Raw genomic sequence first — 22023 nt, 5'->3', positions numbered from 1 at the left:
GAAGCAAACAAAAATTAAATAGCTAAAATAAAATCTTCTTGCTAACGGTTTTCGCCGCTAGGGATTACAATGGTATCCTTCGCAAATTTTCTGATCTATTCCATTCTGGAAATGGTGCCCATAACCGGTACTTTGCGATTCCATATGACACACATGAATAGCTATCAGTGTTAATTTACAAAAAGGTACGCAACAGTTACAATTGGTCCTCTTTTAACAATATCGCAAATTCGTCTATTTACGGCCATCTTTTCTATGCGAGTACCCTGTTGGAAAAAAAAGAAAGAAGAATAAAAAAAACACGTCAAAACAGATTTTCTATTAACCTGAATATAAAGTACCATATTCAGATTAGTGTCAAATTAAGAACTTTTTCTGACCGTGGTTTGCTTTTTAGTAGGTTGCAGCTACTGCTGCAACCGTGATTCAGAAAAATTTGTGTTCGTAGTTAAAAATTACTGTTCACTTAAATTTGACTAAAAAATAATCTTACCTGAGTCAATGTCTCACTGGAATTTTTATCACTAGATAATTTCTTTGGAAAGGCGTTCTGTGAATTTCGATTACTCATGATCATGTTTTGCTTTTTACTATGCTGTAGCTACTGCTACTACCATGACAGAGGACTGTAAACCTCCCAATGAAGGGTTTTCAGCAATTTTGGTTTATAAGGTTCATTTTGTAAGTTTTCTAGCCTTCCCAATTCAAAGACGGCAACCTAAAAAGTGTCATCTTTGTTCTGTATGAAACTATGGCACCTTTGGGTATCAAGACAATTTTTTAAAAGACACGTAGATATTACAACTACCTTCCCAATAAGAACTTGAAATTTTCCCTACGATCTTCCACTAACCTGACAGAACTAAAAAAAATAAGAAGAAAAAGACAAATCAGTGCTGTCCAGGCAAAAGTAGGAAATTCTTGTTCTTTTACAAAATGGGGTTCTCTAAACCTCTGTTTAAGGGTTTACGACACTGGCAATTTTAATTACTTTGACAATCAAACAGTTCGTGGTAACGAACTGTAAGTAAGGAGCGACCCGGCTCAATAGTAAACGAAACTCTAAAAAACGGATTTCAAATATATAAGTTTCATCAAGTTTAGTTCAACCCATCAAAAGTTACGCACCTGAGAAAACTTCCCTGATTTTCGAAAAAAGGGGAAACACCCCCTAAAAGTCATAGAACCTTAATGGAAATCACATCATCAGACGCAGCGTATCAGAGAACCCTACTGTAGAGTTTTCAAGTTCGTATCTACAAAAATATGGAATTTTGTATTTCTTGCCAGAAGAAAGATCACGGGTGCATGTTTGTTTGTTTGTTTGTTTTTTGTTTTTTTTTCCAGCAGTGATCGCATCGAACCAGTAGCTCTAGAACATCGCGGGGGAGCTAATTTGAACGACAATTAAAAGTTCTAGTTCCGTTTTTAAGTGACCGAAGAAAATGGAGAAGAACTAGGCCCCCTCCCACGCTCATTTTTTTCCCAAAGTCATGCAATCAAAATTTTTAGATAACCATTTTGTTCAGCATGGTCGAAAATATAATAACTATTTCTTTAAGGAAGAGTTAATCCCCCAATGTCCCCGGGGGGAGGGCTGAAAGTTACGAACTTTACCGAATGTTTACATATAGTATTGGCTATTGGGAAGTATACAGACGTTTCCAGGGGATTTTTTCTGGTACTGGGGGTGGCAGGGTCGGGGGTTAGGTAGGAGGATCTTCCCAAGGGTGAAGCTTCCATGGAGGAAGGAATACTGCTGTGAAGGGGGCGCCGGATTTCCCAGCATTATTTAAAAAAACGATCAGAAATTAAATAAAAAAAAACAACTTTTTCAACTGAAAGTAAGGAGCAACGTCAAAACTTAAAACGAATAGAAATTATTACGTATTTGATTGGGCTCGCCCCCCTAGTCAAATACCTCGCTCTTTAAGCCAAAGATTTTCTAGTACTTTTATAGGGGTATTGAATAGGAGGCGAACCCCCTAATATATGTATTAAAAATATATGAATACAGAAGTTCGTTATGTAAGTTAATTCGTAAATTACGTATATTTATTACTAATAAAAACGTTCGTAAAAAAATTAAATAACTCGACAAAGCCATTTAACCAAACAAAAGTAAAATTCATATGCAAATTTTGTTTTAATTATTCATGTACGGTGAGCCAAAATCAAAACTGTATTAATTAATAAACCTTCGAAAAGTAAATAAAAAACATAGTTTTTTAACTGAAAGTAAGGAGCAACATTAAAAATTAAAACGAACAGAAATTATTCCGTATATGAAAGGGGCTGTTCCCTCATCAACGCCTCGCTCTTTACGCTAAAGTTTGACCCTTTCTCACAACTCTATTTTCTAAACAATAAAAAAGTTCAGCGTAAAGAGCGAGGCGTTGAGGATGGGACAGCCCCTTTCATATACGGAATAATTTCTATTTGTTTTAATTTTTAATATCGCTTCTTACTTTCAGTTAAAAAAATTTGTCTTTTTTATTTAATGACCATAAAAAGCGACTACTATGAAATTAGTGTCAATCGGGATTTTTTCTTTCGCGAGGCAGTTTTGCTGAAAGGACCATGGTTCTTTACAAGTTTGCATCAACTGCTGCAACCGAGCAAGGAAAAAGACGGAAGACATAACAGTCATACCCATAGTTTATAAAGAAATTACAAAAGTAAAATAACAAAATAGAAAAGATTATTCCATCAGGATTTCGATACAAAATTATACACCGTATTCTTACTTACCTGGTCCTTTTCTTTGGCCAAGATTTGGTCTTGTTTTCACCAAAGCTTCGCCTCTCTTTTTCCTTTCGGCCCTTGATGCAATTTTTTCGGCAATAACTTTGGCTGTTGGGTAATTTCTAAAATAAAATAAAATTATTTACTGCTAAATTTGTTAACTTTAGAAAAATATAGATTGAGATCATAGATTGATGTTCCTCAATGTAATGGCGCACTGAGACACAGATGCGAGATCTTGCTCATACTATGTTTAACACACTAGAAGTGCAATGTTTCAATCTTCGTCTTTTTTTGGAGGGAGGAGGGGTGTAGCTAAGAAAAGGCTATTTGAAAAGCCAGTTTAAATTAACAAAAGTGAGGCTGCCGACAATACCACCAATTGAAGGGGGCATTCCCTCCACCTAGATTTTGAAGATACTTTTTTTGTTGTTTCCATTAGAAAATATACTTTTTAGTATTTTCATTGCAAAAATAGAAACAAACAAAATTCATCCCCTGCATTTTGAAAATAATTTTCCCCCGCCCCCTACATTTTGATGAATTGACACCCCTGGCTGTCACTCTTCTCAATGCTGTCCTCTTTGTGCTAAAATAAACTGTTACCGATCTTTAAGGAACAGGCATAATTTTTCAAAGATGTATTCTTTATCACGACTTGTAGAGGATGCCCGTATGCCCCTATAATTGCATTGGCTTTAAAATATGGAGTTTTCAGCAATACTGGAAATGGCAAAATTATCAGTTCGAATTTTTGAAAGATAATAGGCTAATCTGAACACTTGCGATTACCGATACGCTATATTTCTTACATTCTAGTGAGCTTCCAATAAAGCACAAGTTAAAGCTTAAGGGGGAAAAAAATCAGAGGACTGATGGTGCAGCAACCATCCTCATATTTAGGGTAATAAGTTTCAGTAAAAAGTTCGCTTCAAGTCTTAACGTGGTTATTTACTTTCATGGAAATAAAACTTTTTGATACTTTAAACAGAATGGCTATCATACATTTGTTAGTTTTTTGGCCAATGATAGTTTTTTACAGGCCAAAGAACCTTTGGGGGAACAGTAAAATGTAATATTGTATGCGTATTTCATAATGAATAAATCTTATGTTATATTATCTAGCCAAAGAAGCAGTGTATAAGGGTGATATCCTTTTTGCTACTTGAAAAGGACACTAGAGTCTAAGCTTGAACGAACATTCTCTCAGCCTTGGATAATAATTGGTTTGATAGCTATCTTAAAAAGGAGCTAATGGCCAAAAAGATCATAGGGGAGGGGATGCAGAAATATTGGCTAAAAATTTTCAAGGGGCAGGTTTTTTTTGGACACATCTTATTCTTGGGAACGCACCTCGTCCCGTTTGCTTGCCCCTATTCTTCCTTTTTATGTGCAATTAAGCATTAGGATCAGTGGCGTAATTAGCATTCTGGTTCAGGGGGAGGGGGCATCAGCCCAAAACAACTGGAAGTTCACAAACAAGCAGCCCAGTATAGTATTAAACAATCTCCTTCTTTCTGAGCATTTGTATGTAAGGTCATTACTAAGCTTATTTATTGCTATGCTACTGCAAAAAGTTCGACTGACCAAATAGAAGAGATCTACAAATAAGTCTTGCTAACGTTTGGATCACACGCATAGTTACATTAAACCGTCAATGGTTCGTTTGTCTTGACACGTCTTTACTTCCCCCCAAAGTCGCGTAAAACATGGTCGATATCCAAATTAATATCTCGATTTGTCGATGTGTAAGTGAACGGGCTCACAGCGAGCCCGTTCAATGTGCCCTCTCCTCTCTGATTCCGGAGGGATGACTTTAGATCCTTTAAGGTGCTAGACGAACGCTTTACAGATCCCGTAGTAATAATAAATCTAGATAATACAATCAAAAGTGAATGAATAGATGAAAAAAAAAGAGAAAAAAATTCCACCTATAGACTTCTTTTTGCTTTGCCACACAGTCACCTCCACATTGAGACTAACCTCAAAGAAACAGAGTTGGTTGTAAGTTCGTAATTTCGCAACAACCTCGTTCAATACATGATCAAATATAAAACGAGGCAACAAAAAATAGACTTGAAATGCTGATGATCGATAATTAAGAAATCTCATGTCAAAATCATCATACAGTCGTTCAAGACCGAGGGAAAGACACAGTCCTTGAAAAAGAGAGAAACACCCAAAGAGGACAGCCCCAATGGCGTCAAGATATTGAGGGATGTGTCCCAACACTTTCAGCTTTCTGAATTTCTTTTCCGTGAACAGAATAGAAAACAGACTCGCCAGCTCTACCAATGCCAAGTTGCATAGATCAATATGTTCAAAGCAGGCTAGTAGATCTGAATTTTCTTTCCGTAGATAAACAGAAATTGAAAGCAGGATTGGACTGACTTCCTCAGGAAGGATCAAAGAGAAAAGCAAGCGGAACTCAGTCATGGCTACTGTCAAGGAGATGGATTTTGCCATTAGACCCAGACTGGAATGGTTGTTGGCAGGACTCTCCAGTACTCCAAATACAGTAGAGTAGAGCTCGACGAAAGTGATCGCACTATAAGATCTTTTGACCCATTGTGTTTCGCACAAACAAAGCACCTATTTTTTTGTTATTTTTCTTGGGGGGAGGGGTGAGTGTGTGATAAGAATCGAAGGACTCAGTTCTTGCAAGGAACCACTTCTTGAAAATAATCATTAGCGATTCAACTAGATCTAAGTTGGAAGCTTCCAGAATGAAAACGTTTAAACAATAGGAAGCACAATGTATGTCAATGGCAAATGGATACTGCTTTTGTGTTCCTGCTTGAGCCCCCTAGTGCAAACTGGCCACGTTGCTACCTCTATGAAAGCCAATTCTAATAAATTGCTTTGCAGATCCTGCCCCAAGTCAAACCGTTTGCAGTTTCAAAGCACAAACATCTTTCGTCTATCCAATCGTCGTAATAGAAGCACGTGACAAGAACAAGCTGTTTATTTGAAGTCACATCTCTTGTCTCATTAGCCAACCTTGAAAAAAAGATTTGTATTTTTACTTTGTCTAAAATTATGTCTCGGATCATATTCCCAGCATTATCAATGATAACATTTCACACTTGAGGAAACATTTATTGAGTATTTTTAGTAGACAGTTCAAGATGCTTCCACAATTTGAATCCACAATCCAACATCGATCCCAACGAACCACTGAACGCTCCGTCATTTTGAACACTTTCTGCAAGGAGCTCACTTTTTCACAACAAGCCATCCAAGGCTAGTTCATGAAAACCACAAAGGAGTACAGCCTAGACAATTGAATTTAGCATCTCTTGGTTCTTAATCATTTTCACTAAGTCTTGCAACTTCAACTGCCGGTCAACTGGAATGCGACTGTCTTTTGTATCTTTAAAAATATCATAGACTTTGTGCTGCAATAAGATGATACTCTTTTTTTTATTGTAATACCTGAGCCACCAAGAGCACCTTCAAGATGAGTGTGGGGCTTCTGACCCAAACCTTTGATGCGAGCCTTTACTGGCATCAGACTCAGCAAATAAGAAGTAGTACTTAGAGAACGTACCTTTTTTGAAGGACTGAATACAAGCAGTAAGTACTGTTGGAGCCATTCATTTTGGAAACGACAAAGTTTTGGCACCATAACCTCTACATACCTTTTACCCTAAGGAATTTATATACAACTGCTGTCGAGTCCACCATTTGTATGTAACACAAGTACTGCTGTTGGCACTGAATAAAACAAACAATGTAAAAAAAAACACTCATTTCTACCCAAACAATTTCTGCAGTCTTAATTACTAAAACCTTTCAATTGGATAAAAATGAAACAATAACAGCTTTAGCAGGATATCTTCCTATCGATGTTAGAGCCACGGAGATAACTCTCACCAGATATGTAAAGAAAGGAAAGCCTGGTTACTGGTCACCCTTAGAAAATTAAAACAATCACAAACTGAATGAACATGCATATTATACCAATTCTGAATTAAATTATATATTCGGTAATTCTTTTTCAACTCCCAATAATGTAAATGAAATTCGGAAAACTTCATGCAAAACCTACATATGAAGTGAAATGATTTTTTTTTCTCAAGGTGTAAAGTCCTGGACTCTTCAGTTTTTTATGATCATACAGTTCTTCTTCAAATTGTAAAAAACTCTTCCTAATTAAAAACTAACAAAAATTAGCACTTTTCATTGTAATTTGAATTCATTTTCTTTGAGAATTAGAGAAACAATCGTTTGAATTGTAATTTGGTGTCGAAACTTGGTTTCATTATTCTTTTGAGTGTAAAATGTATGGAAATGAAAGAATTGAAATACAAATACAATTCCAAGATTTTTCGGATTCTAACACATTTAATACTAAGGCTATTTGATATAGCAAAGAGGGTCAGCAGACAAATTTGGGATATTAAAAAAAAATATTAAAGACTGGATATTGTACAAAGTTTTTTTCTCTTTTTCCAACTTTCAACTTTTTTTCTTCTTTCTTTTCTTTTTTTTTCTCTGCCTATTTCTTCTTATTTTAATTCCTTAAAATATTCTACAAATTGCTTATCTTTGAAGGGTGGGGTCTTCTCCCTTTTGTATTTCAGCTTATACTTTGCAGTTAAGATACACATGGAATCAACTACAATGGTTGAATACAAAAAGAAAATCATTAACATAACCAAGGAACAAAGCCCATTCCAGGACAGGAAACAAGTAAATTTGCTGAAGAAAATAAATACCAAAAATACAACCCTACGAAGGTGATCACAGCTCTTTAGTTTTTCCTAGTTATACTGCTGACGATAAGGGACTTTAACTTCCCAGCCCGTAATTGTTTTTCATAGCTAGTTTCTAAGCCTGAAACTTGGACAGAGCAAACTGTTGATGGTCAACGGTTGCGTCAGAGACATTCCCAACACCAACTTGATTAGGTAAAATTTGGTAAATTAAAATCTTCTAAATGATATCAATACCATAAAAAAGATCCATATTTTTGGAACCAGAATCAGGAATTTTAATGGAATCAAGACATATAGTGGAATAAGGATTAGTTTTATAATCAGAGAAGAGTCCAGCATTGTCCCATCCCTAGTAGAAAGGTTTCCCATCACCAACCTGTGAGATACAATCATGATTACACAATATCTCAATTAACAGAGATATCCAAGCCATTGGGTAACAAAGAATAAAACTAAACTATATAAAGAGTTTTTAATTGAATAACATATTTTCCTTAATTCAAAATTTAACCATAATTAGAAAAAATTATCTTGTATATGAATTTGTTTTCAAAAAGTCAAAGTGAAGATGATGGGGCAAAAATTCTTCTTTTAATAGACCCAGAACTGATTTCCGAAAATAATCTGTAACAATGACTTACTTTTGCCTATCTGCTTTCCATTTTTGAATGTCTTCTGGTGTATTGATTCCCATTACTTTACTCGCAAGTCCACTTTCATGCTGCATTTCAATATGCTTTTGCACAATTTTGGGGTGTGCAAAAAATGTGCATCCATCAATTCTGCAGTGTACATGCTCACGATTATGCTCTGCAAGTTGATTTTCAAACTTAAAACCTCTATCACATCTGTCACAATAATATTTATCAAACTTGTCATCAACCTTAAGATATTGTTCATAGCCTTTGCTATAAGGATTGAACCTACCATAAGGTTGCTTTGGGTTTTTACTACTCCTATTGCCTCTTTGAAAATTTTGTGCTTGGTACTTCTGGTGACTTGAGAATGGAGAAATCCAACGTCTTTGTTCTGTTATTTCAGACCAGATAGTATTTGTCTTGAAGGTGTTCTTTTTGTGCTCGGCAACACATTCATCTTGATCAGAACATTGGCCTTCCTCATAATCCTCCATAACACTGATCTGTAAGCATACAAAACATCAACTTTTACTTAATATTAGAGAAAAAAACAGGTTTTTTCAACTGAAAGTAAGGAGCAACATTAAAACTTAAAACGAACATAAATTATTACGTGGATGAAGGGGGTCGCACCCTCCTCAACATCTCGCTCTTTATGCTAAAATTTTTTATTACTTAAAAAAAAGCTTCTTATATTAAATGACCCTTATGTTCCAGGAGTCGTTCTTAAAGAATCTGGACAAAATTCAAATTTTAGCGTAAAGAGCAAGATGTTGAGGACGGACAAACCCCCTTCTGTTCGTTTTTAGGTTTAATGTTGATCATTACTGTCAGTTGAAAAAAAAATGTTTTTTTTATATTTAATTTCTTATCTTTTTTTTAAATAATGCCAGGATATATGGCCCCACCTCCACGGAGAAATCCCCCTCCCCACGTAAATATCCTCTAGACAATTCAATACCGGTGAAAACTATCCCGGACAATTACCCTTAACAGCTCCACGCGTAAAATTGAGACGGAAAAGAGAAAGTAAGACATAAAAATAATTTTGTACAGGAATTCAGGCAAATTCCCCAAGTGTAAACTTTCCCCTGACAAGTTTATACCCTAGAAACTTCCCTCCCCATGAAAAAATCCCCCGTGGCAAACCCCCAACAGAAAATTCGTCAACACCCCCCCCCCCGAAAATGTATGCATACTTCCCAATAACAAATACTCTGCATAAACTATGGGCGAATTTTATAACTTAAAGACCTTTCCCCTGGGGCTTGTAGGGGAGGCATGTTATATCCAAAGGTATAGATAGCTATTGGGCCTTTCAACTATGAAGAACAAAATGGTTATCTCGAAATTTTGATTGGACGATTTTGGGGAAAAGGAGCGGGGGATGGGGCCTAGTTGCCCTTCAATCTTTTTGGTCACTTAAAATATGCAGAACTTTTAATTTCCATTCGAATGAGCCCTCTCTCGATATTCTAGGACCAATGGGCCGATACGATCTCCCCTAAAAAAAAAAAAAAAACTAAGACGCATCCGTGATCTTTCTTCCGGCAAAAGAAAAAAATTCCACATTTTTGCAGATAGGGGGTTGAAACCTCTGAAATAAGGTTCTCTGATACGTTGAATCTGATGGTGTGATTTTCGTTAAGATTCTTTGAGTTTTAGGGGGTGTTTCCCCCTTTTTTGGAAAATCAGGCAAATTTTCTCAGGCTTGACTAAACTTAATGAAACTTGTATATTTGAAATCAGCATAATAAGCCGATTCTTTTGATATATCTATCGGTGTCAAAATTCCCTTTTTTGGAATTTCAGTCAGTATTGAGCCGCGTCGCTCCTTACTTACAGTTTTTTACCATAAACTGTTTGATATTATTGAGTATATGAGGGGGGTTGTCTGCTCTTCAACACCTCACCCTTCGCGCTAAAGTTTTCTCGCACATTGAAAAAAGTTTCTTATTATTCTAATTAAATGATCCTTGTGTGTCAGGAGTCGTTTTTAAAGAACTGCGACAACATTTAAACTTTGGCATAAAGAGCGAGGTGTTCAGGACGGGATGACACTCCCTCATATAGTTAATAATTTATTTTCGTTTTAAGTTTTAATGTTGCTCCTTACTTTCTGTTGAAAAAAATTGTTTTTTTTAATTTAATTTCAGATCGTTTTTTAAGTAACGCCACGAAATCTGGCTCCACCTCAATGGAAAAATCCCCCTTCCCCACGGAAATATACTCTGGACAATTCAATCCTGGTGAAAATTTACCCCAGACAATTGTCCTTGACACCTCCACGCGTAAAATTGAGTCGGTAAAGAGAAAGCAAGACACATAAAGAAATTTCGTTTAGGAATTTTTGCAAATTCCCCCAGTATACAATTTCCCCTGAAAACTTCCCTCTCCATGGAAAATTCTCCTCGTGCAAAATCCCCCCAGCCAAAAAAAATTCGTCCTGCCCTCCTCACCCGAGAAAATGTATTCATACTTCCCAATCACAAATAGGCTAATATACATAAACAATGGAAATTTTATAACTTAAAGACCTTTCACAGACCCCCACAAAGTCTGTGGGGGGTTATGTTATCTCCAAATACATAGTTATTAGACCTTTCATTTATGCTGAACAAAAGAGCAATCCCAGAATTTTTATCGGACGATTTTGGGAAAAAATTGGCGTGGGAGGGGCCCTAGTTGCCCTCCAAATTGTTTGCTCACTTAAAAAGGGCACTAGAACTTTTAATTTCCGTTATAATGAGCCCTATCCCGATGTTCTAGGCCCAATGGGTCAACACGATAACCCCTAGGGCAAACAAACAAAAGAAAACAGAAATAAATAAATAAACACGCATCTGTGATCTTTCTTCCAACAAAAATTCAAAATTCCAGATTTTTTCAGATAGGAGCTTGACACCTCTACGGTAGGGTTCTCGGATACGCCGAATCTGATTGTGTAATTTTCCTTAAGATCCTATGAATTTCAGGGGATCTTTCTTCCTTTTTTGAAAAATCAGGCAAATTTTCTCAGGCTCGTAACCTTTGATGGATAAGACTCAACTTAATGAAACTTGTATATTTAAAATCAGCATAAAAATCCAATTCTTTTGACATATATATAGGTATCGAAATTTCGTTTTTTAGAGTTTCGGTTACTATTGAGCTGGGTCGCTCCTTACTCACAGTTGATTACCACAAACTGTTTGATAAGTCCAAAATGGAGCTTCTCCTTGAACTACATGAGACATAAAATATTATTCACTATTTTAACAGATTTTTAAAACACTAAGCAATAAGTTATTTACAACTTGCTACTAAAAAAGTGGAGTAACAAAAAGAAAAGAAACAAAAACTCTTCAAGCAAGGAAAATCCACAACAAAAAAGTACACCAACAAATAAAGGTACTATGGGCAGATAGATACTTGTATGTGCCATGGGGTAGTTTGACAGCAAGCTTTGTAAGTTACAAATCGATGTCAGGGAAAGTAGTAAGTATATTTGGAATTCTAGCCGATTATGTTCCTTGGCAGCTTTCCAAGGCAGATTACCAGACTGGTTATTGCTATTGTTGTCAATTGCATATGGAATTATCACATGTGCATTTTTTTTTTAAAGTTGGCAGTCTATTCGGAATTCATTGATTGACATTTGCAAAAAAGGGGTAATTAGTGATTGGATAATTTTTTAACGTGAAGGGTCAATTTTGGAGGGAAAACCAAAAATGCTCAGAATCGAAAATAAATGGTATCTGCCTCAAGGGCAAGGCTCAGTGGCCCTTCTTGCCCCCATTTCGGAGGGCAGGGGAGGGGGGGGGGGTCAATTTTGGAGGGAAAACTAAAAATACTCAGAAAGTTCATTTTGAATTTCTTTCATTGAAATGCAAGAGTTGGAATATTTCAGTAGTGTTTTGCTGTGCTTTTCCTTGTCACAGTTACATTCTGTTGATTTTCATAGTTCATTTTGAATTTCTTTCATTGAAATGCAAGAGTTGGAATATTTTAGTAGTGTTTTCTTGTGCTTTACCTTGTCACAGTTACATTCTCTTGATTTTTCGAAGTTCATTTTGAATTTCTGTCGTGAAATGCAAGAGTTGGAATATTTCAGTAGTGTTTTGTTGTGCTTTACCTTGTCACAGTTACATTCTGTTGATTTTCATAGTTCATTTTGAATTTCTTTCATTGAAATGCAAGAGTTGGAATATTTCAGTAGTGTTTTGTTGTGCTTTACCTTGTCACAGTTACATTCACTTAATTTTTCAAAGTTCATTTTGAATTTCTTTCGTTGAAATGCAATAGTTGGAATATTTCAGTAGTGACTTGTTGTGCTTTACCTTGTCACAGTTACATTCTCTTGATTTTTCGAAGTTCATTTTGAATTTCTGTCGTGAAATGCAAGAGTTGGAATATTTCAGTAGTGTTTTGTTGTGCTTTACCTTGTCACAGTTACATTCTGTTGATTTTTATAGTTCATTATGAATTTCTTTCATTGAAATGCACGAGTTGGAATATTTCAGTAGTGTTTTGTTGTGCTTTACCTTCTCACATTTACATTCTCTTAATTTTTCAAAGTTCATTTTGAATTTCTTTCGTGAAATGCAAGAATTGGAATATTTCAGTAGTGTCTTGTCGTGGTTTACCTGTTCACAGCTACATTCTCATGATTTTTCAAAGTTCATTTTGAATTTCTGTCGTGAAATGCAAGAGTTGGAATATTTCAGTAGTGACTTGTTGTACTTTACCTTGTCACAGTTACATTCTCTTGATTTTTCGAAGTTCATTTTGAATTTCTGTCGTAAAATGCAAGAGTTGGAATATTTCAGTAGTGACTTGTTGTGCTTTACCTTGTCACAGTTACATTCTCTTGATTTTTCGATGTTCATTTTGAATTTCTGTCGTAAAATGCAAGAGTTGGAATATTTCAATAGTGTTTTGTTGTGCTTTACCTTGTCACAGTTACATTCTGTTGATTATCATAGTTCATTTTGAATTTCATTCATTGAAATGCTAGAATTGAAATATTTAAGTAGTGTCTTGCCTTGGTTTACCTTGTCACAGCTACAATCTCATGATTTTAATTGGTCATTTTTAATTTCGTTCATTGAAATGCAAGAATTGGAATATTTCAGTAGTGTCTTGTAGTAGTTTACCTTGTCACACATACATTCTCATGATTTTTCAAAGTTCATTTTGGATTTCTTTCGTTGAAATGCAAGAGTTGGAATATTTCAGTAGTGACTTGTTGTGCTTTACCTTGTCACAGTTACATTCTCTTGATTTTTCGAAGTTCATTTTGAATTTCTGTCGTGAAATGCAAGAGTTGGAATATTTCAGTAGTGTTTTGTTGTGCTTTACCTTGTCACAGTTACATTTTGTTGATTTTCCTAGTTCATTTTGAATTTCTTTCATTGAAATGCAAGAGTTGGAATATTTCAGTAGTGTTTTGTTGTGCTTTACCTTGTCACAGTTACATTCTCTTAATTTTTCAAAGTTCATTTTGAATTTCTTTCGTGAAATGGAAGAATTCGAATATTTCAGTAGTGTTTTGTCGTGGCTTACCATGTCACAGCTACATTCTCTTGATTTTTCAAAGTTCATTTTTGAATTTCTTTCGTGAAATGTAAGAATTGGAATATTTCAGTAGTGTCTTGTCGTGGTTTACCTTGTCACAGCTACATTCTCATGATTTTTCAAAGTTCATTTTGAATTTCTGTCGTGAAATGCTAGAGTTGGAATATTTCAGTAGTGACATGTTGTGCTTTACCTTGTCACAGTTACATTCTCCTGATTTTTCGAAGTTAATTTTGAATTTCAGTCGTGAAGTGCAAGAGTTGGAATATTTCAGTAGTGTTTTGTTGTGCTTTACCTTGTCACAGTTACATTCTGTTGATTTTCATAGTTCATTTTGAATTTCTTTCATTGAAATGCAAGAGTTGGAATATTTCAGTAGTGTTTTGTTGTGCTTTACCTTGTCACAGTTACATTCTCTTAATTTTTCAAAGTTCATTTTGAATTTCTTTCGTGAAATGGAAGAATTCGAATATTTCAGTAGTGTTTTGTCGTGGCTTACCATGTCACAGTTACATTCTCTTGATTTTTCAAAGTTTATTTTGGATTTCTATCATTGAAATGCAAGAGTTGGAATATTTCAGTAGTGACTTGTTGTGCTTTACCTTGCCACAGTTACATTCTCTTGATTTTTCGAAGTTCATTTCGAATTTTTGTCGTGAAATGCAAGAGTTGAAATATTTCAGTCGTGTTTTGTTGTGCTTTACCGTTTCACTGTTACATTCTGTTGATTTTAATAGTTCATTTTGAATTTCTTTCATTGAAGTGCAAGAGTTGGAATATTTCAGTAGTGTTTTGTTGTGATTTACCTTGTCAAAGTTACATTCTCTTAATTTTTCAAAGTTCATTTTTTAATTTATTTCGTGAAATGCAAGAATTGGAATATTTCAGTAGTGTCTTGTCGTGGTTTACCTTGTCACAGCTACATTCTCATGATTTTTCAAAGTTCTTTTTGAATTTCTGTCGTGAAATGCAAGAGTTGGAATATTTCAGTAGTGTTTTGTTGTGCTTTACCTTGTCACAGTTACATTCTGTTGATTTCTATAGTTCATTTTGAATTTCTTTCATTGAAATGCAAGAGTTGGAATATTTCAGTAAAGTTCATTTTGGATTTCTTTCATTGAAATGCAAGAGTTGGAATATTTCAGTAGTGACTTGTTGTGCTTTACCTTGTCACAGTTACATTCTCTTGATTTTTCGAAGTTCATTTGAATTTCTGTCGTGAAATGCAAGAGTTGGAAAATTGGGGTCTTAGTCCACCAGCCTGAATGGTGGAAATCCACAAGCTCAGCATTGGGGTCCCAGTCCACCAGCCTGAACGGTGGAAATTCACTAGCTCAGAATTGGGGTCTTAGTCCACCAGCCTGAATGGTGGAAATCCACTAGCTCAGTATTGGGGTCTTAGTCCACCAGCCTGAATGGTGGAAATCCACTAGCTCAGTATTGGGGTCTCAGTCCACCAGCCTGAATGGTGGAAATTCACTAACTCTGAATTAGGGTCTTAGTCCACCAGCCTGAATGGTGGAAATCCACTAGCTCAGAATTGGGGTCTTAGTCCACCAGCATGATCTGTTGAAATTCACTAGCTCAGAATTGGGGTCTTAGTCAGTGTTCCGATTTGAGAGTTGGGGTCTGACTATCTGGGCTTTATTTGTCAAAGTCTGAATGCTAAACAATGGACATGAGCTCGATTGGGAGCCCCATTGTGAAAATGGAAAACAAAAAAACAAACATATATTGTTGGTATGTGTGTAGAGCATGGCATGGTTACCGCTAGGGCAACAGTCTAACCGTTGACAGTTTTAGGTATCCGTGAATAAGTTCTAAGGCGAGAGTGGAAGTTGGGACAAATTTTTGGAGGTGCCCACCTCACCTGCTCAGAGTCTCAAGCAAGTAACCCTAAATTTGAAAAAGTGGAAATTGGCTCAGATTTTCTAAACTGAGCTGAGACAATGAATAGATACTACACATGCACAGAGACGATGAACACACACAGAGTCAACACACAGAGACGACACACGCACAGAGAGGACAAACACACAGAAACGACACACACACACACAGATGACACACACATAGAGACAACACAGACATAGAGATGGCAGACACACAGATACGAAACACCCACAGAGACGTCACATGCACAGAGACGACACACACACACAGAGTCCACTCACACACAGAGAGGACAAACACACAGAGACGACAGACACAAGGAGACGAATCACACACAGAGAGGACAAACACACAGAAACGACACATAGAGACGACACATGCACAGAGACGGTACACACACACAGAGACGAGACACACACACAGAAATGACAAACACACATAGAGACGACACACACACAGAGACGACACACACAAACACAGATACGAAATACACATAGAGACGACACACGCATAGAGACAACACACACACAGAGACAACATCCACACAGAGACGACACACACACAGAGACGACACACTCAAAGTGACGACTTACACATAGAGAACACACACACACAGAGACGACAAACACACAGAAACGACACACACAAACACATACAGAGACGACACACACATAGAGACAACACAGATACAGAGACGACAAACACACAGAGACGACAACGCATAGAGAGACGACACGCACACAGAGACGACAAACACACAGAGACAACACACATACACAGATACGAAACACCCACAGAGACGACACATGCACAGAGACGACACACACACACGCAGAGCCAACTCACGCACAGAGAGGACAAACACACAGAGTCAACACACAGAGACGACACACGCACAGAGAGGACAAACACACAGAAACGACACACACACAGATGACACACACATAGAGACAACACAGACATAGAGATGGCAGACACACAGATACGAAACACCCACAGAGACGACACATGCAGAGAGACGACACACACACAGAGTCCACTCACACACAGAGAGGACAAACACACAGAGACGACAGACACAAAGAGACGAATCACACACAGAGAGGACAAACACACAGAAACGACACATAGAGAGCGACACATGCACAGAGACGATGCACACACACAGAGTCAACACACACAGAGAGACGAGACACACACACAGAGACGACAAACACACATAGAGACGACACACACACAGAGACGTCACACACACACACAGATACGAAACCCACATAGAGACGACACACACATAGAGACAACACACAAACAGACACACACACACAGAGACAACATCCACACAGAGACGACACACAAGCACAGAGACGACACACACACACAGAGACGACACACATACACAGAGACGACACACTCAAAGTGACGACTTACACATAGAGACGACACACACACAGAGACGACAAGCACACAGAAACGACACACACACACACACAGAGAGACGACAAACACATAGAGACAACACAGACACAGAGACGACACACACACAGAGACGACAACGCATAGAGAGACGACACGCACACAGAGACGACAAACACACACAGATACGAAACACCCACAGAGACGACACACACACACGCAGAGCCTACTCACGCACAGAGGACAAACACACAGAGACGACAGACACAAAGAGACGACTCACACACAGAGAGGGCAAACACACAGAAACGACACACACAGAGAGACGACACACACACATAGAGACAACACAGACAAAGAGACGACACACACACACACACACAGAGACGACACATACACAAAGACGACACAGACACAGAGACGACACACACATGTAGACAAAAAAAATACAGAGAAGACACAAAAACAGAGATTACACACTCACATAGAGATGACACACACACACACACACACACATACACACACACACACAAATACACACACATACAAATACACACACACACACACCCACACACACAAAGAAACCAAACACAGAGAAGACGACACACACACAGAGATGATAAACATACAGAGAAGACACAAAAACAGAGACGACACACCCACGGAGATGACACACACATTGAGACGACACACGCACAGACACGACACACAAACAGAGTCATAGTGAGAGAGATATCCAAAAAGTTGGGTTGATCTAGGTTCCCTTAGAGTGGCGCGCCACTCTATGTGAACTTAGATCAACGCAACTTTTTGGATATCTCTCTCACTATGACTCTGTTTGTGTGTCGTGTCTGTGCGTGTGTCGTCTCAATGTGTGTGTCATCTCAATGTGTGTGTCATCTCTGTGTATGTGTCATCTTCTCTGTGTATGTGTCATCTTCTCTGTGTATGTGTCGTCTTCTCTGTGTATGTGTCGTCTTCTCTGTGTATGTGTCGTCTTCTCTGTGTATGTGTCGTCTTATCTGTGTATGTGTCATCTTCTCTGTGTATGTGTCGTCTTCTCTGTGTATGTGTCGTCTTCTCTGTGTATGTGTCGTCTTCTCTGTGTATGTGTCGTCTTCTCTGTGTATGTGTCGTCTTCTCTGTGTATTTGTCGTCTTCTCTGTGTATGTGTCGTCTTATCTTTGTATTTTTATTCTTCTCTTTGTATTTGTCGTCTTCTCTGTGTATGTGTCGTCTTCTCTGTGTATGTGTCGTCGTCTCTGTGTATGTGTCTTCTTCTCTGTTTATGTGTAGTGTTATCTGTGTATTTGTCGTCTTCTCTGTGTATGTGTAGTCTTCTCTGTGTATGTGTCGTCTTCTCTGTGTATGTGTCGTCTTCTCTGTGTATGTGTCTTCTTCTCGGTGTCTGTGTCTTCTTCTCTGTGTATGTGTCGTCTTCTCTGTGTATGTGTCGTCTTCTCTGTTTATGTGTAGACTTCTCTGTGTATGTGTCGTCTTATCTGGGTTTGTGTCGTCTTCTCTGTGTATGTGTCGTCTTCTCTGTGTATGTGTCGTCTTCTCTGTGTTTGTGTCGTCTTCTCTGTGTTTGTGTCGTCTTCTCTGTGTTTGTGTCGTCTTCTCTGTGTTTGTGTCGTCTTCTCTGTGTTTGTGTCTTCTTCTCTGTGTTTGTGTCGTCTTCTCTGTGTTTGTGTCGTCTTCTCTGTGTATGTGTCGTCTTCTCTGTGTTTGTGTCGTGTTCTCTGTGTTTGTGTCGTCTTCTCTGTGTTTGTGTAGTCTTCTCTGTGTTTGTGTCGTATTCTCTGTGGTTGTGTCGTCTTCTCTGTGTTTGTCTCTGTGTGTCTGTGTGTGTCTGTGTGTGTCTGTGTGTGTGTGTGTCTGTCTGTGTGTGTCTGTGTGTCTGTGTGTCTATCCGTCTGTGTGTCTATCTGTCTGTGTGTGTATGTGTGTATGTGTGTCTGTGTCTGAGTGTGTGTGTGTGTTTTTGTCTGTGTGTGTGTGTGTCTGTGTGTCTGTGTGTCTGTGTGTCTGTGTGTCTGTGTGTGTGTGTGTCTGAGAGTCAGTGTTTCTGTGAGTTTGAGTGTCTGGGTGTCTGTGTGTGTGTATGTGTCTCTGTTTCTGTGTCTGTGTATGTGTGTGTCTGTGTCTGTGTGTTTGTTTGTGTGTGTTTGTGTTTGTTTTTGTTTTTGTGTGTGTGTTTGTTTGTGTTTTTGTGTTTGTTTGTGTCTGTGTGTTTGTGTGTGTGTGTATCTGTGTGTGTGTGTGTGTGTGTGTGTGTATGTGTGTGTGTGTGTGTGTGTGTGTGTGTGTGTGTGTGTGTGTGTGTGTGTGTGTGTGTGTGTGTGTGTGTGTGTGTGTGTGTGTGTGTGTGTGTGTGTGTGTGTGTGTGTGTGTGTGTGTGTGTGTGTGTGTGTGTGTGTGTGTGTGTGTGTGTGTGTGTGTGTGTGTGTGTGTGTGTGTGTGTGTGTGTGTGTGTGTGTGTGTGTGTGTGTGTGTGTGTGTGTGTGTGTGTGTGTGTGTGTGTGTGTGTGTGTGTGTGTGTGTGTGTGTGTGTGTGTGTGTGTGTGTGTGTGTGTGTGTGTGTGTGTGTGTGTGTGTGTGTGTGTGTGTGTGTGTGTGTGTGTGTGTGTGTGTGTGTGTGTGTGTGTGTGTGTGTGTGTGTGTGTGTGTGTGTGTGTGTGTGTGTGTGTGTGTGTGTGTGTGTGTGTGTGTGTGTGTGTGTGTGTGTGTGTGTGTGTGTGTGTGTGTGTGTGTGTGTGTGTGTGTGTGTGTGTGTGTGTGTGTGTGTGTGTGTGTGTGTGTGTGTGTGTGTGTGTGTGTGTGTGTGTGTGTGTGTGTGTGTGTGTGTGTGTGTGTGTGTGTGTGTGTGCATCTCTATGTGAGTGTGTCGTCTCTGTTTTTGTGTCTTCTCTGTATGTTTGTTGTCTCTATGTGTGTGTCGTCTCTGTGTATGTGTCGTCTCTGTGTGTGTTTCTGTCTCTGTGTGTGTGTGTGTGTGTGTGTCGTCTCTGTGTCTGTGTTGTCTCTCTGTGTGTGTGTCGTCTCTGTGCTTGTGTCGTCTCTCTGTGTGTCGTCTCTCTCTCTGTGTGTGTGTGTGTGTGTCGTCTCTGTGTGTGTGTTGTCTCTATGTGTGTGTGTCGTCTCTCTGTGTGTGTCGTTTCTGTGTGTTTGTCCTCTCTGTGTGTGAGTCGTCTCTTTGTGTATGTCGTCTCTGTGTGTTTGTCCTCTCTGTGCGTGAGTAGGCTCTGCGTGTGTGTGTGTGTCGTCTCTGTGTCTGTGTTGTCTCTATGTGTGTGTGTCGTCTCTGTGTATGTGTCGTCTCTCTGTGTGTCGTCTCTCTCTCTGTGTGTGTGTGTGTGTGTCGTCTCTGTGTCTGTGTTGTCTCTATGTGTGTGTGTCGTCTCTCTGTGTGTGTCGTGTCTGTGTGTTTGCCGTATCTGTGTGTGAGTCTTATCTGTGTGTTGACGTGTCTGTGTGTTTGTCCTCTCTGTGAGTGAGTTGGCTCTGCGTGTGTGTGTGTCGTCTCTGTGCATGTGTCGTCTCTGTGGGTGTTTCGTATCTGTGTATGTGTGTCGTCTCTGTGTGTTTGTCTTCTCTGTGTGCGTGTCTTCTCTCTATGCGTTGTCTCTATGTGTGTGTCGTCTCTGTGTGTGTGTGTGTCGTGTCTGTGTGCTTGTCGTCTCTGTGTGTGTGTAGTCTCTATGTGTCAGTCTTCAATTTGAGTGTGTCGTCTCTCTGTGTGTGTGTCGTCTCTGTGTGTGTGTCGTCTATGTGTGGATGTTGTCTCTGTGTGTGTGTGTGTTGTCTCTATGTGTGTGTCGTCTCTATGTGTGTTTCGTATCTGTGAGTGTGTGACGTCTCTTTGTGTGTGTCGTCTCTGTGTGTGTGTGTCTCGTCTCTCTGTGTGTGTTGACTCTGTGTGTGTGCATCGTCTCTGTGCATGTGTCGTCTCTATGTGTCGTTTCTGTGTGTTTGTCCTCTCTGTGTGTGATTAGTCTGTGTGTGTCTGTTATTTCTGCGTGTTTGCCCTTTCTGTCTGTGAGTGGACTCTGTGTGTGTGTAGTCTCTCTGCATGTGTCGCCTCTGTGTGTGTTTCGTATCTGTGTGTCTGCCATCTCTATGTCTGTGTTTTCTCTATGTGTGTGTCATCTGTGTGTGTGTGTCGTTTCTGTGTGTTTGTCCTCTCTGTGCGTGTGTCGTCTCTGTGTGTTGACTCTGTGTGTGTGCATCGTCTTTGTGCATGTGTAGTATCTATTCATTGTCTCAGCTCAGTTTAGAAAATCTGAGCCAATTTCCACTTTTTCAAATTTAGGGTTACTTGCCTGAGACTCTGAGCAGGTGAGGCGGGCACCTCCAAAAATTTGTCCCAACTTCCACTCTTGCCTTAGAACTTATTCACGGATACCTAAACCCGTCAACGGTTAGACTGTTGCCATAGCGGTAACCATGCCATGCTCTACACACATACCAACAATATATTTTTGTTTTTTGTTTTCCATTTTCACAATGGGGCTCCCAATCGAGCTCATGTCCGTCGCTTAGCATTCAGGCCTTGACAAATAAAGCCCAGATAGTCAGACCCCAACGCTCCAATCTGAACACTGACTAAGACACCAATTCTGAGCTAGTGAATTTAAACAATTCAGGCTGGTGGACTAAGACCCCAATTCTGAGCTAGTGAATTTCCACCATTCAGGCTGGTGGACTAAGACCCCAATTCTAAGCTAGTGAATTTCCACCATTTAGGCTGGTGGACTAAGACCCCAATACTGAGCCATTGGATTTCCACTACTCAGGCTGGTGGAACAAGATCCCAATACCGAACTAGTGGATTTCCATCATTCAGGCTGGTGGACTAAGACCCCAATACTGAGCTAGTGGAGTTCCACCATTCAGGCTGGTGGACTGGGACCCCAATTCTGAGCTAGTGGATTTCCAGCATTCAGGCTGGTGGACTAAGACCCCAATACTGAGCTAGTGGATTTCCACCATTCAGGCTGTTGGACTAAGACCCCAATTTTCCAACTCTTGCATTTCACGACAGAAATTCAAAATAA

The 22023-nt window shown here is 38.9% G+C and overlaps 1 protein-coding gene across 1 annotated transcript in view; it reads right to left on the bottom strand.

Annotated features, from left to right (window-relative positions):
* Nufip (nuclear FMR1 interacting protein 1) overlaps nt 1–22023 on the bottom strand; it is a 54901-nt gene that overhangs the window by 12666 nt on the left and 20212 nt on the right. Inside the window, exons 2-3 of the mRNA XM_089100222.1 lie at nt 8108–8607; nt 2752–2867 (exon numbers count right to left, since the gene is read on the bottom strand). Of these exons, the coding sequence (XP_088956348.1) occupies nt 2752–2867; nt 8108–8598 (607 nt within the window). The 5' untranslated portion in view covers nt 8599–8607. The remainder of the gene's footprint in view (nt 1–2751; nt 2868–8107; nt 8608–22023) is intronic.

The sequence above is a fragment of the Artemia sp. Qi Xiang Cuo genome, chromosome 14 (assembly GCF_049724085.1).
Source record: "Artemia sp. Qi Xiang Cuo chromosome 14, ASM4972408v1, whole genome shotgun sequence".
NCBI classification, from domain to species: domain Eukaryota; kingdom Metazoa; phylum Arthropoda; class Branchiopoda; order Anostraca; family Artemiidae; genus Artemia; species Artemia sp. Qi Xiang Cuo.
Note: the sequence above shows the minus strand (reverse complement) of the source record. Positions and strands in the feature narration are given on the sequence as shown.